This window comes from Ammodytes marinus (assembly GCF_949987685.1).
Source record: "Ammodytes marinus genome assembly, chromosome: 18".
Taxonomy (NCBI): Eukaryota; Metazoa; Chordata; class Actinopteri; order Uranoscopiformes; family Ammodytidae; genus Ammodytes; species Ammodytes marinus.
Genome location: NC_137222.1, coordinates 3,986,038 through 4,000,677, shown reverse-complemented (window position 1 = coordinate 4,000,677; position 14,640 = coordinate 3,986,038). Strand labels below are relative to the sequence as shown.

The 14,640-nt window shown below is 40.6% G+C and overlaps 1 protein-coding gene across 1 annotated transcript; it reads left to right on the top strand.

Annotated features, from left to right (window-relative positions):
• Positions 1 to 591: 591 nt before the first annotated feature.
• On the top strand, positions 592 to 13,100 carry LOC307265429 (KN motif and ankyrin repeat domain-containing protein 1-like). The gene is made up of 11 exons (XM_080047173.1): positions 592 to 660; positions 991 to 3,570; positions 3,835 to 3,987; positions 4,685 to 4,793; positions 4,876 to 5,058; positions 5,168 to 5,255; positions 6,066 to 6,285; positions 10,531 to 10,673; positions 11,545 to 11,745; positions 12,531 to 12,629; positions 12,755 to 13,100. Exons 2-11 carry the CDS (start codon positions 1,236 to 1,238, stop codon positions 12,815 to 12,817), a joined length of 3,594 nt encoding a protein of 1,197 aa, XP_079903299.1. The 5' UTR covers positions 592 to 660; positions 991 to 1,235; the 3' UTR covers positions 12,818 to 13,100.
• The last annotated feature ends 1,540 nt before the right edge of the window (positions 13,101 to 14,640 follow it).

The window sequence follows — 14,640 nt, the reverse complement described above, 5'->3', positions numbered from 1 at the left end:
ATCATCACTGATGGCTCAAGGAAGTTACATCTTGAGACATGTGCCAGGTAGGCTAATTATTTAAATTACTTTCACAATAACTTTTTTTTGCTTGATGTATGTGGATTTCCTTATTATTACATTATTTTATGTACTCCATAAAATATGGTTGTCCTTTTGTTTATATTGTTTACACTTGAAATATTGCAAACAAAGTTATCTCACCATCCATTAAAATTATGAATTTGTTTGACGATTTAAAATACAGTTCTACCTGTTTGTTACAAACGTTATGTGTGTAAAGAAGTATTTGATGAATGAAAAAGTTTTCTGTGAATTTTCTTGTGTGTGTGTTCACTGGCCAAAATACTTGAAAGATGTCTGTGGTCGAAAAAAAAAACCTGCCAAGAATATGGTCGGGGCATTTAGAGGGATGGTTGCAGAGTAATTATAGAGTGTGGGTTCAGTCTATGTAGAGAGACATACCATTTGGAGAGAAGTGAATACTAAAAAACAGAGCGTCTACTACACAATGGGTGAAGCCTCCTCTGTCCCTCCTCTTCCTCTGTCCTTCTTATGGGACAGGCTCTGAGAGTTTATAGTCAAAAACATTTTGAGGTGATAGAAGGAAGGCTGTAGACTCGGAATAGAAACGGGCGCTGATGAGCATATGATACTAAGGTAAGAAATAACTGTAGGGGTAGAAAGCATAGATTATAAAGCAGTATGAAGTGAGTCCATTGCTTATCGCAATATTGTGTTTTTGACTGTATTATTTGTTACTGAGAGTTAAGATTTCAAATTTCAAATATGAGTATTGTCGAAGTAAATTTTATTTGATATTTAGTTGTAAACTTAAACTCAATTCATCGGAAATTGTCTTAAGCATTGTTTTCTAACAATTAGGGAGACATTACGACATAGTATGTATTTTAGATTTCCCATTTATGTTTAGACTTTCTTTTTACACTGCTCGAGAACTAAACTATTGTTGTTCCATTGTTCTAACAGGTCAAAGCACTGAAGAGTGTATTCCTAACTGCCTGGGGATTGATTATAGTTATCAGTCGGAGGTGGGTGACCTCAAGTGTTTGGACAATTTCCCAAACGGCATCACCATTAAGCGACTAAGCCTTAAGAGGAGGCCCAGAGTGGCCGTCGGTGTGGAAAAAACACAGAGTGCCATTTCATCCAGCCAGTGGCAATCTGCAGAATCCTTGTCATCATCTGTCAGTGATGATACAAGACTACTGGGCATGTTTTCTTCAACCAGAGGTCGACCTCCTCTGCCTCCACCACACGGTTCCTCACTGGATCACAAACCCTCGAGGAGTGAACGACCAGCAACTTCTCAGATACTTAATGAATCAAAGCCTCAGCCTGCTGCAAGATCCCTTACTTTGCAAAAACAAAGCCCCACGGTGGACAAGACCATTGTGGAGACCGACGAATACTTTGAGCAGGAGTTGACAAAACAACCTCCACCTCAGCCATTACCACGTCGACGACTTGCAAGCTTTGGAGGGGTCAGCTCTGCGGGGTCGCTCTCCCCCTTCACAGGCCTGGGTGCATATAATCAGAACAACAATGGAAATAAGCCCACTTCCGCAGAAGGTGATATGCATGTCCACCTCGGCTCGTCCCTGGGCAGTAGAGGCAGCACAGGATGCCTAAGGCTAAGCCCACAGAGCTCTGGTAGAAGCACCCCAGTTACAAGTCTTGGCTCAATGCACCTGCAGCATGTCCGTGAGCAGATGGTGGTGGCCCTGCAGAGGCTGAAGGAGCTGGAAGAGCAGGTGAAAATCATCCCCATCCTCCAGGTTAAAATCTCAGTCCTTCAGGAGGAAAAGAGGCAACTGGTCAATCAATACAAGAACCAGGGTAACGAAAACGAGGACATAAATGATGCGATCTGGAGGAGGCCATATATAACGGAAAAGTCTGATATTGAGAACAAGGTGAATATAGAGGAAGAGCTTGATCGTTTCAAAAGGGACTGCACTGACCTTAGGGAGTTCAGGCAACTGTCAGAAGAGATGGAGGCATTGGAAAGAACCATCAAAGACAGACATGTGCAAGAATTGCATGGAAAAGGCCATAGCGCTCTTCATGACAAAGCTATCAAGTCTGTTGCAGTTGGAACTGACAAAGATATAGATATCACCGTGTCTAAACCCACAACAGAAAACAAAAGTGTGTGCACTGATCAAGTAGACATGAGGTCCATAGCAACAGAAGTGTCCGAAGATAATCTTGGAATTTACACAGAAAGGGAAGTAGAGCTTCAACAGTTAATAATTGATGCCTTGAAGGAGAGAATGTGTCACTTAGAAGCAGAATTGAAAGACTCCGCTCTCCAGACAGAGATGAGCCGTCTAAAACTAGAGCTTCAAGCTGCAGGAGCTAGGAACCGTGTTGATAAAGCCACCTCTGCTAAGCCGTCCACTATGAACATAAGCATTGAGGCCAGGCCTCCAACCACAAGCCAGGGAGTGGGTAATCACACAGAGCTCCGAGATGCCAGCACAGGGGAGGCAACAGAGGTGAGGAGTGTGGGAGTATCCTGTTGTAGGCCTGAGCTGAAGGATGTTTGCACAGGACCAGATGTGCCCATGAATCACTGGGAGGTCAGGAAGCGAGTGGAGACAGTGGACAAGGGCGTGGGGTTCCAGGTTTTTACCAACACACAAGGAGTTGGGATGGAGATAAAGTTGTGTGATGCAGAAACCAACACGGAGGTACCAGTGGAGAACCTGGGGTCTAAAAAAGGACAGATTAAGTATAAGTCAGTGGCTTGTGGGGACTGTTCTGTTGATGTAATCATCTATCAGGCAAAGGATGTGGTTTCTCAAGGTATTTCCACAGATCCGATCAGAGGAGTTGATCTGGGAATCATGGCGACGCCCCAGACAACTTGTCAGCGCACCAACACTGAGTCCAGTTCAGTGTCTCGCTTTACCAACACCAGCCATGCCTTCAACACAGACTGCAGCACCAACACTGTCCTGAGTACCCAAGACAAGCACACCAGCACCGGTCAGACTGTCACTAGGACAGTTTCTGTGGGCAACAGGGTCAAAGATATCACCCCGGAGACCTGCACCATTGGTGTAGGAACGGCAGATCTGCTAGGAAGTGCCTTAAAACAAACGTCAGGTACAGTCACCAAGGAAACCCGAGACACTGGTGTTGGGTTCTTGAACATTAATGAGAATTTTCTAATTGGTCTGAAAACACGAAACATGGCGTCAGGACCATCTCTTCTGCCCGACCCCATCAGGACCAGGAGCATCGGGGTGGGAGAGGGGCGGATACGGGACCTGTCAGTTCCATCCAGCAAACCAGTCGAGATGCTCCAGCAATCTTCTCAAAAGTCTCAGTGGGACCCAGAGCTGAACCATTACATAGAGAAGATGCAAAGACTCCTGGGGGAGCACGGGGACCTGCTCACAGAGGACTTCACTCCGCAGAGGGAAGGGTTTGTCCAACATCACAGCAGCCAAGGAACTGCCAGCTCAAAGCTCGCCTGCAATAACAAAGCTGCCGAACACAGAGGAAGAGAAGTCCATCCTTTAGATTCTCAGCCACCAGGTAAGACTGTAGGGATGGAGTTAGTGTTTAAGGTGGACAGCGATTCTGGAGAAAGCTTGCACTGTACCTTTGTTAGTACAGCCCCACACACAGTACGGACAGGTAGCGGATCCGGGAGATATTCTCTGATTTTGACAACAAGTTCTCTCCAGAATCACTCCACCTTTACACTATTTAGATGATATTTTTCTGAAAGTTAGTGTTTTTTTATCCTGTATGTTGTTGTTTTCATAAACTCACTAATATCTTCATTCTTTGTTGCAGTCAGTAGAGAGTTTCAGTCCCCATATCAACTTTCACTCGACTCTTCTAAGTGTGACGAAACCAGTGCAGGGAATTACCAACATGGTGGCAATGATTCTGAGGTCAAAAAAATGGTACAGATGTTAGAACAACAAGCATCCTCAGCCCTACAAGGTAAACTTGTGTGTGTGTGTGTGTGTGTGTGTGTGTGTGTGTGTGTGTGTGTGTGTGTGTGTGTGTGTGTGTGTGTGTGTGTGTGTGTGTGTGTGTGTGTGTGTGTGTGTGTGTGTGTGTGTGTGTGTGTGTGTGTGTGTGTGTGTGTGTGTGTGTGTGTGTGTGTGTGTGTGTGTGTGTGTGTGTGTGTGTGTGCGCGTGTGTGCGACAATGTTTTGTAAAGTCAATCTTCATAAGAAATACAAAAAAACCTTGTGAAAATAGTTATGTTTAAAAATATTCAACTTCCAGACCGCTCCCGAGGCCCAGATTAAACTTGTGTTAGGTTGAGAGGAAGTGGCTGTCTTTGGCGTGGCGAGGTTGACATTTTGAGGGACGCACTTGCAATGTTTGGAATGATATCTGGTTTTGGAAGCAGTCTCGTACCACATACAATTTTGTGGCTGAGAGTCTAAAATTTAAATCGGCTTCGTAGGAGGAGCCAGTGTCAGAGAAAAGCTTTCTCTTTTAAAATGAGGCCTTCAGATTTGTAAGAATAAATAAAGCATAATAAAAATATCCTCACTTAGTGTTGCGAAGATATTTTTTTTGTGTTTGTGTCTATTAATTGCCTTGTATTGTATTTAATGAAATACACTGCAGATGATACAATGCGGATGTTAAGTCTTACAAGCTGTTGCTGCATTGTTGTTTTCAGAGAGGTCCACTTGTGTTGGTGTGCCGCGCTCTGTAATGAAGAAACAGAAAGGAGACCAGGGCTGTAGCAGCAACAGGAAGAGCATGAAGTTTATGAGGGTGACCACAGGGTAATCATCTCATGTCTGAACTAGTTTTTTAAACAACGAGGACTCATTTGAAGTGCGTTAACTCTTGTGGATTTCTCCTTAGATTGGACCCCATGTCATCTTACGAATTCTCTGCAAGTGAGAAGGCTAATTACTCTGACGAAGTTGAAAGGAGAGGAAACAAAAAACTAAGGGATGGGTCTCAAGATGGAACGCATGTGAAAAAGAGCAAAGGTGGCTCCAACAAGGGATCGAAAGGCACCGCAAAATCACACACTCAACAGAGGTAATAATGAAGTCCAGAAAGAAGGCCATTTATCCTGATATTTTAATGGCTGGTTTCTGCTCTGACCTGAATTTACAACGTGTAACCTTTAGCATTTCATTTCTTTCAGGTGTAAGTTAAGCCAAAGGATGCTCTCAGCTTGCCAGGCCTTAAAGATGCACCTGAGTGATGACACAGCTTTATCCAGCAGGGAATTGGTAAGTTTCACTATAATCAGTGTGTGAGCCATTGAAGGTCAGTGTGTGTGTGTGTGTGTGTGTGCGCGTGCGTGCGTGCACATTTAATGGTATGCCTCTGAATGGTGGCGGTGGAGCGATGCTGGAGCAGGATGTGCTCAGACTGAGTATGTCATTTTAAATGAAATGACTTTGGCATTGGACACAATGGAATGTGTAGCACTGTAATTGTCTGTCATTTTCTCCTAACTTATTTGTGAAAAAGACTTTTCACTTTCATGATGATTTGGTGAAAATATAGAAGAAGAGATAGTACAAAGGGAGTATAGTGAAAGGGAACAATCATGGGGTGTGGAGGAAATGACAGTGCCCGAGTCTTCCTTTGTTTTGGAGATTTTTCTAGTCACTTGTTGCTTTGTTACATGGTAAATGGTCTCCACTTATATAGCACTTTTCACGTTCATTCAATCACACACACATTCATACACCGATAGCAGCAGCTACCACGCAGGGTTCACTCGACTATCGGGAGCAATTTAGGCTTCAGTGTCTCTTTGCCCAGGGATACTTTGACATGTGGCGGGGAGGCAGAGGATCCAAAAACCGACCCTCCAACCCAGTGGACGATCGCTTCACCACAGCAGCCCACTTCTAGTTATGCTCTTTGTTTTCTTTTTTTCACATCCCTGTAATTACAAGATGTTCCTATATAGTTAAAATTGCTCTTCACACTGTGAATTACGACAACTTGCAAGGCATGTATTAAGATGCATGTTTTTATTTTATTTTAACATACACATACCTCAGACTTTGTGGTATTCTGTTTTGCAGCATGAATGTCTTCAAACACTCCAACAAGAGTGGTTCTATGTGTCAAGTCCCAAGTCGGCTTCCCCTGACTCTGTTGAGGACCACTTGTCCACATTTCGGGGCATTTCACCGTCAGTGTTGCAACATATTGTTAACATGGCGGACGGCAATGGAAACACAGCTCTGCACTACAGCGTGTCTCACTCCAACTTCGGCATTGTCAAGAAATTGCTTGATGCAGGTACAGTCATATTCACAGGAGAACTAATGTTTGTCATTTACGTAACATTTTGGCTTTGTCATAATTTCTGTTTTTACTCTCAAAGTTGTTATGACTTAACAATAATTGCACCACACTTAAAAATGACATGTTGGTCGTATAATTCCTGAAAGTAGTAACATGTGTTGCATATAAAAGTCCAATTTAAAAAACATAAGAGTTTTTTCACCAGCTGTGGACAGATACACAAGTGATACAAGGTTCAGACATTTGATTCAGGGCCATTTAGAGGCTTTAACCAATATTAATTGAACTAGCAAACAGTGAATGCGCTTGATGAATGAGGACATTACGTTCTCTTAGTTTTAACTAAAAGCTTTGAACAGCTTTCAGAAGAGCATTGGTCCTACTCTGTCCAGTTTAAGGTATAGAATAGAAATGTTTTACATTTGTTTTATTGTGTTGCCCTCCACGTATATTCCAGGATAAGTAAATAACAAAATGGCCAATATTTATTAACAGTGATTCAAGGTAGCATAATGCTTTACAAGATTATCTGAGTGTGTTTCTTGCTCATTCTTAATGTTAAAAGAACAAGATGTGCACATCACAAAATACATGCTGTTGAGATAAGTGCACAGCAGGATGGAAGCCACAGTGAGTTGATGGTCACTCTGACCCAGGCTAAAATGGGTTTGCATTACTGCTGCTCTGCCAGTTAAGCATGGCCTTTCAGCGTGATTTTATCTATGTCTATGGATCTGAACCTGCACTTTCAATTTGACCATTTGACATTTTCATTAGGAGAAGGCTACCTTTTCTTAAACCAAATAAAATCAAATCAGTGATATTTCTATAGCCCAATATCACAAATAGACATTTGCCGCAGTGGACTTCACATTCTGTTCAGTATGATATCCTCTGCACTAAGAGCCTGAGCTCGACTGAGAAAAAAAACTCCCAGTAAAAAACCCTTTAATGGGATTTTAAAAAATTAAAATAACTAGTGCAGTGCCCGTAGGAAGCAGGTCTGCTGTGTGTTTCCCGCTCGTCACTCATTTCAAGCTTTGGTCGCAGCAGCCAATCGAATCAGGGGGAGGCGGGGTTTAGCCGGAGACTACTTACGCTACATGCCCGCCGTTACTGTGGCCTTCAGTGTGCGCATGTATTCGCCGCCAGCTTGATATAAATATGATAACTTCTACATATTTGGTCAAAAACTTCATAATCAATCAAGGATGCACACCTTCGTGCCGTGCGCAAGCAATATCCGAAAGCTCAGGCCGATCTGACTAACAGTGAGAGAGATATGCGAGTCACAGACAAACACACACAGACTGTTACTAGAATTATTTCATCAAACTACCCAAGTGTTTGAATAATTGAAACTGAGTCAGGCCTTCTTGGAAGCAGGTGAATTTACTTGCAAACAGCATGCAAGGGTCAAACAACATGTATCACAAATGGGCTTACATGATTGAATACATCGAATGAACAGTGTACAGAGATTATATGTAGTGAAATGTGTAGGCGTATACACTCGGTTTGTGTGTCCAGCCCGTTTTGCTGGCGAAAGCAGAAATGTTTTTAATTAGGCAGATAACAGGATATGGGAAATTTAGGGAGTCTTTTCTTACTGTGCACATGAATGCGTCATACCTCTGTATGTGCCAAAATCTTATTAGGCAGTTTCTTCTTCAAGGCTAAACAACAACTTGTAGCAAAACACTTTGGAGTTCTTTGGGACAAAGTTCAACAGCCAGAAAGCATGTATTGTGCATTAAAATATTATACAATCATAAAGCAAACTAAATTCTGTTAACATTCCACCCTTTTTATAATATTTAATGCAACTTTCTGCAACACTTCAAAGCAAAAGGGCAAAGCATATGAGTAAATATATTTCAGTCAAGCAGAATAATATCAAGTACATCAACATCACAGTTGTGAAAATGCAAGTGTGTGTACTGGTGCAACAGTCTATGTATAGTTTCAGAGAGGACAGTCTTTTGCAGAAGCCAGGGAACAGGAACCTAGGTCGTCTTGATGGTCAACAAGTCCCTTTGTGGCATTTTGACGCAAAGTGTCCTTCATATCACAGTCACTGGGGGAATGGTTAGGTATTACCATAACCTATTCAGATTGTTCCTCAGTGTCCAATTGTCCTTATTGAAGCATGGTCAGCTTCGTCTTCTCCTTGCATCTGAAACAGAATGAATTTGAGCAGTAACATGTTCTCAAAAGAAATGCTCATCATTCTGCCAGGGTTGTTTCTAAAATATCATCCTATCCATTTTGCTTGCTCTAGATGTCACAATTAACGCACAACAACATTTTAGGATAGGTTTGATTTCATTCTTCAGTTCACATTTTTTGTCTGTGTTTGGGCAGCATTCAAGCACACACAGGCAGGCAGGCCCTCCCTTTTCTGAATGGGACTGAATCACACACACACATTTTCCTTCAGATACTCCCATTTTTCACCTTACAGAGACTGCGTCTCCCACACACATGTTTTACATGTGCTCTCTCCTTCTCTCTTTTCAAATATGCATTTCATCTATCACATAACACATTATGATCACATTGTTCAGCACACAAATCCCTTTTAACTTGTAGTTCAAATCAAAAGCATTGAACAATTCTTTTTAGTGAACATTTTCATAAAAAGAACACTTTTTTTAAGTTTATGCTGGGACTTTAAATGATTGACTGCACCTTTAATCTTTAAGGTTCACTATGGGGCTTGGATTGGCGAGATATTCAGCTCTAAACTTTAAAGCGTTTAGCAATTTAGTCAGAACTCTGGTCATCTTTAGGAGACGAGCATTTTATAACCCATCATAACAGCATAACAATTGTATGCACACTTACAAAACCTTCTATCTCCCTTCCCCTACATACTTTTTCTTTCTTTATAACATCCATAAACAATCAGTTCCAAACAATCTTTTTCCTCTTACACTTTCAACAACATTCTCTTATTCATCTCCTTGGCCACCACCTTTCTCTTTACTGTTCTTTTTCTCTGCCTCTTTCAGCTGTCGGGTGAATTACCTCATTGTTAATTACAACCTCCTCACAGGCTGTAACTAGCTGCCGGAGTTGAGATGTTAGTTCTTCACTTGTCTTAAGGAGGCTTTTAAGCTGGTCTTTGCTTATTTTTATATCAAATGTATCCATTTTACAAGTAATTTAATTTTTAAAATGTAAAATCTAATATCAAATTACCCAGTAATCTATTTAAACAGGGTGTACACCCTTATTCCCTCCAATTGATTAACAAAATTCACCAATTTAAAACTAGAACACCCTATGTGATGTATTCTAAACAAAACTAATAAGTCTACTCTGCAGTTGTAGACTATTGACAAACATAACAAAACAAAACAAAATCAGCTGTTAATATTCACCTGATTTCAAGAAAGCCTCGACTCGCTCAGTTTTGGCTCTGGATTCCGTCACCCCCCCTCTGTCCAAGTCGAGTCTGCTGACGGCCTCTCCCTGTAGCAACGGGCTGGAGGTCTTCTGTGGAGAGTCCCAGACTCCCCCGTCTTCACGTGCAGGCTCTTCTTGTCCAGAGAAGAGGATGTTGGATCCGGCAACTCGAAGGACCATTTGTTACTAGAATTATTTCATCAAACTACCCAAGTGTTTGAATAATTGAAACTGAGTCAGGCCTTCTTGGAAGCAGGTGAATTTACTTGCAAACAGCATGCAAGGGTCAAACAACATGTATCACAAATGGGCTTACATGATTGAATACATCGAATGAACAGTGTACAGAGATTATATGTAGTGAAATGTGTAGGCGTATACACTCGGTTTGTGTGTCCAGCCCGTTTTGCTGGCGAAAGCAGAAATGTTTTTAATTAGGCAGATAACAGGATATGGGAAATTTAGGGAGTCTTTTCTTACTGTGCACATGAATGCGTCATACCTCTGTATGTGCCAAAATCTTATTAGGCAGTTTCTTCTTCAAGGCTAAACAACAACTTGTAGCAAAACACTTTGGAGTTCTTTGGGACAAAGTTCAACAGCCAGAAAGCATGTATTGTGCATTAAAATATTATACAATCATAAAGCAAACTAAATTCTGTTAACACAGACAGACAGACGTTTCTTGCTTTATAGATAGATAATAGTTTGCAAATACCACCACTACACAGAGAAGATGTGGGCTTCCCAAATTTCTTGCTTACATAGCTCTGTTTTCCTCTCTTTTGTTTTTATAAAACCCGGGCCGATTGACCGACGTCACTTCAGAGGTGTGTAACGTGAATCATCAGAACAAAGCCGGGTACACGCCCATCATGCTGGCTGCCCTCGCCGCTGTGGAGCGGCCAGAGGACATGAGAGTTGTGGAGCAGCTGTTCACTAAAGGAGACGTCAATGCCAAGGCCAGCCAGGTCAGTCAGTATTAAGGTAACGGTGGTGGATGCAGTAGTGTTGCTTTAAAATTGTGTCTATATGTTGCTTTTGGCACTACTAAAAAATGGTTAATATTGTTTCTCTATAACAGCTTTTTTTGGGGGGTGTTACTTTATTTTATTTTATTTATTTTTTATTTTATTTGATGTATGAATGTAAAGAGAAGTTGTGTGTCTCGGCATATGTTATAAAACTGGAGGAAGAAAATAAGTACAAACGAAAGTGAAGTGTTATGACAAGCTGTCGGCCTGCTATCTGCACTGCACACTCACATTACTAAAAGGAGATCCGGCTAACAAGCGGTAAGCAAGCATTTAGAGGATGATCCCCACACACACACACACACATTTAGTTCTTCTCATATTTAATTTTTTTTTTTGCGTTTAGGTTCTATTTTTAGACTTGCTGCAGCTCTCGGGCTCGTTCACAATCAATCTATTCCAAATGTGGCTATTACTAAAATATTTTTCATGCAGAACTAAATGTGGATTTTTACAAGATCAGTTCTTAAAGATATGGTTCAGATATGTTTTGTATGTATTTAACTTTCCTGGAAAAATAGTTTTCATTTGGTATGAATCCTACCAAATTACATGGACATTTTTACATCATTATAAGAAAGTTATATCACTGTGAAAAACAACTTTTTTTGTGTGTGTGTGTGTGTGTGTGTGTGTGTGTGTGTATGTGTGTGTGTGTGTGTCTCTCTGTTTGTGTGCGTGAGTGTGAGTGCATATCTTCATTGAGTGAATCATGAAAACAGTGTGATCTGTCTTATCCTGAAAACGAGACGTGTGTATTCATTGACCCTGCTATCTTCCTGTGTTTGACCCCATTTCCCCCCTCCAGGCCAGTCAGACAGCCCTGATGCTGGCAGTGAGCCACGGCAGGATGGCCATGGTGCAGGGGCTCCTAGCACAGGGGGCCCGGGTCAACCTCCAGGACGATGAAGGCTCCACGGCTCTGATGTGTGCCAGTGAGCACGGGCATGCAGACATCGTCAGACTGCTGCTGACTCAGCCCGACTGTGATGCCACCCTCAATGACAGTGTATGTGTTAGTCACTGCTGTCTGCCACACGCTGGGCAGCTTCTGGAAGTCTAGTTGGCTTCAAGCGGCCGGCCAAGTTGAAGCTTGCGAAATGTGTCTGATGCTGCATTCATGTGGCGTCGGAGAAATCGGAAAACGGGTTTACCACGAGAAAAATGCACATGAAAATCTCTGCTCAAGTCGGAACAAAAGCTCATAAACTCGAGAAAGATTTTGGTCCCTCACTTCCTGACTTGATTGTCATATGCGTTGTCAACATGGCGGGCAAAAGTAGATATTTTGTAAGAAACGTTTTGTTAATTCACGTATTGAACATCAACTTTTAGCTCAACTATCATTTGCAATGTGCTATTACAGTCAGCTGTTTTCTACATCAAGTGGCCAAGACTACTTAGAAAAGTTATCTATTAATGTTAGTACGGTATAAACACCTAACCCTATCATTTACGAATCATATTTTATGGCTCACCAGGGAAAAGCTATCAACGTTGAAATAAAACTCTGAGCTGGAGCAGTCAACACATCTTCTTTGTAGCATCCATGTTGTTTGTTGTTTGTTATTACAACATAGCGACTTGAGCACACGTGAACACACCAAACTCAGAAACTCGGATTATACGATGAACACATGAATGCAGCATCACATGTCGTACTACTAGCCTAGTGAGGAAACATTTGTTGAGAAATGCCATATAAATGTGTAAGGGGAACATTTCATCATTCAATATGGAAATGTACAATAAAGTCAAACCTATCGTAATGTGTATGAGTCTGTGTGTTCACAGGATGAAAGCACAGCTCTGTCCATTGCACTGGAGGCAGGGCATAATGACATTGCAGTACTCCTGTACGCACACGCCAACTTCTCCAAAGGACAAGCAGGGGTATGTGCGTCACTACTTTCACACTAACACTTTAACTAAGTATATATGCGGGTAGGTTATAAAAACGTTTTTGGTGGTGTGTGTGTGTGTGTGTGTGTGTGTGTGTGTGTGTTGTGTCTTAACAGGCAGCTGCTCGTCATGCTGGAAGGTCTCTCTCCTCCTCTGGTGGTAGACATATCTTTGAATGAGGTGACGTCCCAACGCCTGAGTGGATGCTTCTGATGTAGTATCACAGCCCCCATAACAAAGGGGAGGACTTTAACAGTGTCAACTTCAAACGTGATCTGTAGGTAGACAAAAAGTGAGTTAGTTGACATGTATTTGCATATCATATTGCAACTCTGCAGTATTTTACATTAATCAGAGTTAATAGTAAATGTCTTATCCTGCAGACATCTATTATAGGCTATAGACTAAGTTTTTCTTTAATTGTTTTTTCTCAGTAAAACAAAAAGAAATTGTTTGTTTACAATCGCAATATTTTATAAATGAAAAAGAAAATTAAATAATATTAAATTAATTTAGAAAAAGATAATAAATATATTTAAATAGAAAAAAAAGTCTTTATTTTGTTTATCATTTTGAAGGTGGAAAAAAAACCTTGAACTTTGTACATCCAGATTTTTATTGTAATGTAAAAAGAAAAATGTACATTTGTATTTATGAGTTGATAATTGTTATATATTTAAATTGCTTTATAATCACGAAGAATGATATATTTTAATCAACAATTCACTTTTTCATCTTACCAAACTTTAAAACTACTGCTACATGCAACTTAAGACAACAGATTCTAAGCAGGTATTGTTGTTGATGATGTACTAGCCTATAAAAGTATATTTCAACATTTTGCTTTCTTGGTTAGCATATTCCTTTTTAGCTTTTGTTTTCAGTATTAATGCTAATCTAAGCTAATTGAATGTTGGCTGTAGCTTCATATGTGTGGTATCAATCTTCTCATCTTGCTCTCTGCAAGGAATTGATTAAAAAGAGTGCTTGTCTTAATTATAGTGGATAGTTGTGACACTGACCAAAAGCTGAACAGCCTCGTTTTTCTTTTCTGTGATTAAAGTTACATTGTATTGCTCTCACTGCTATGCTCTCCTGTCATTGTAGGTTTTAACTGTGAAACATCCGTTTCAATTTGAAAAATATTAATTTATCTGTAAACTTAGGATCACACAAGTAAAATAGTTAGTGTATTATACATTTGCACAATGTAGTCAATACACATTCCAATAGTTCACACACATTTATTATCCATTTCATGAAGGGAAATAACAAGCTCTTATATTGTGCTAAGCTGGATAAGGGTTGTTTCTACACCATGTCCTCACATTTCTATTATTAACTCAACCGGTTAAGAAAAACCCTTCTTGAAACTACTCGCCTCTGTATCCATTGACTATTTCACAAGGATACATCAGACGGATCCATTCATTTTTAAACACCTTTTCAGATCACAAATATAAACCACAGCAGGCGCTCATTCTTATAGTTTTGTTAGTGACCTGAAAAAAAGCAAATCACAGCCTGAATCACTGATCAAAGCATGGTTGGGTTGAGCCATGCTTTGCACCACTGGAATATAAAACTGAATTTTAGTTTTTAATGACCTGTGAATCATTTAGCATTAATAATAAGAAATACCGGTGCCCTTGCGGAGTTCTGCCTGTTTTTATTAATATTCCATCGGATGAAGCCCAGCGAGGAGAGTTTGTGAGGCTCCATTCGCATTAATTGTGGGACAATAATTTAATTCTGCATCATCTCTGCCATGGAGACACTATCATTGTTTTGTTTTACATAAGAACACTAGTGATGCGGTATAAATTATACGTCAAAAAATATATATATTTAAAAGTTACAAAATGAGCAAATAAATTCACTTTTTTTGAAGTATAAAACATACATCTTCTCAGTATTAATTCTTAAGTACTTGCAAGAATTTTGGTCATAAAACCTTTTTGACATGAGGTCAGCTTGCAGTGACACCGCGGGTTGTCCAATT

Bases quoted from the DNA above. Each gene is read 5' to 3' on its own strand.
- LOC307265429 (XM_080047173.1), top strand. From the start codon at position 1,236: ATGTTTTCTTCAACCAGAGGTCGACCTCCTCTGCCTCCACCACACGGT. The intron at 3,571-3,834 runs GTAAGACTGTAG...TCTTTGTTGCAG, and splicing joins TTTAGATTCTCAGCCACCAG to TCAGTAGAGAGTTTCAGTCC. The intron at 12,630-12,754 runs GTATGTGCGTCA...GTGTCTTAACAG, and splicing joins TCTCCAAAGGACAAGCAGGG to GCAGCTGCTCGTCATGCTGG.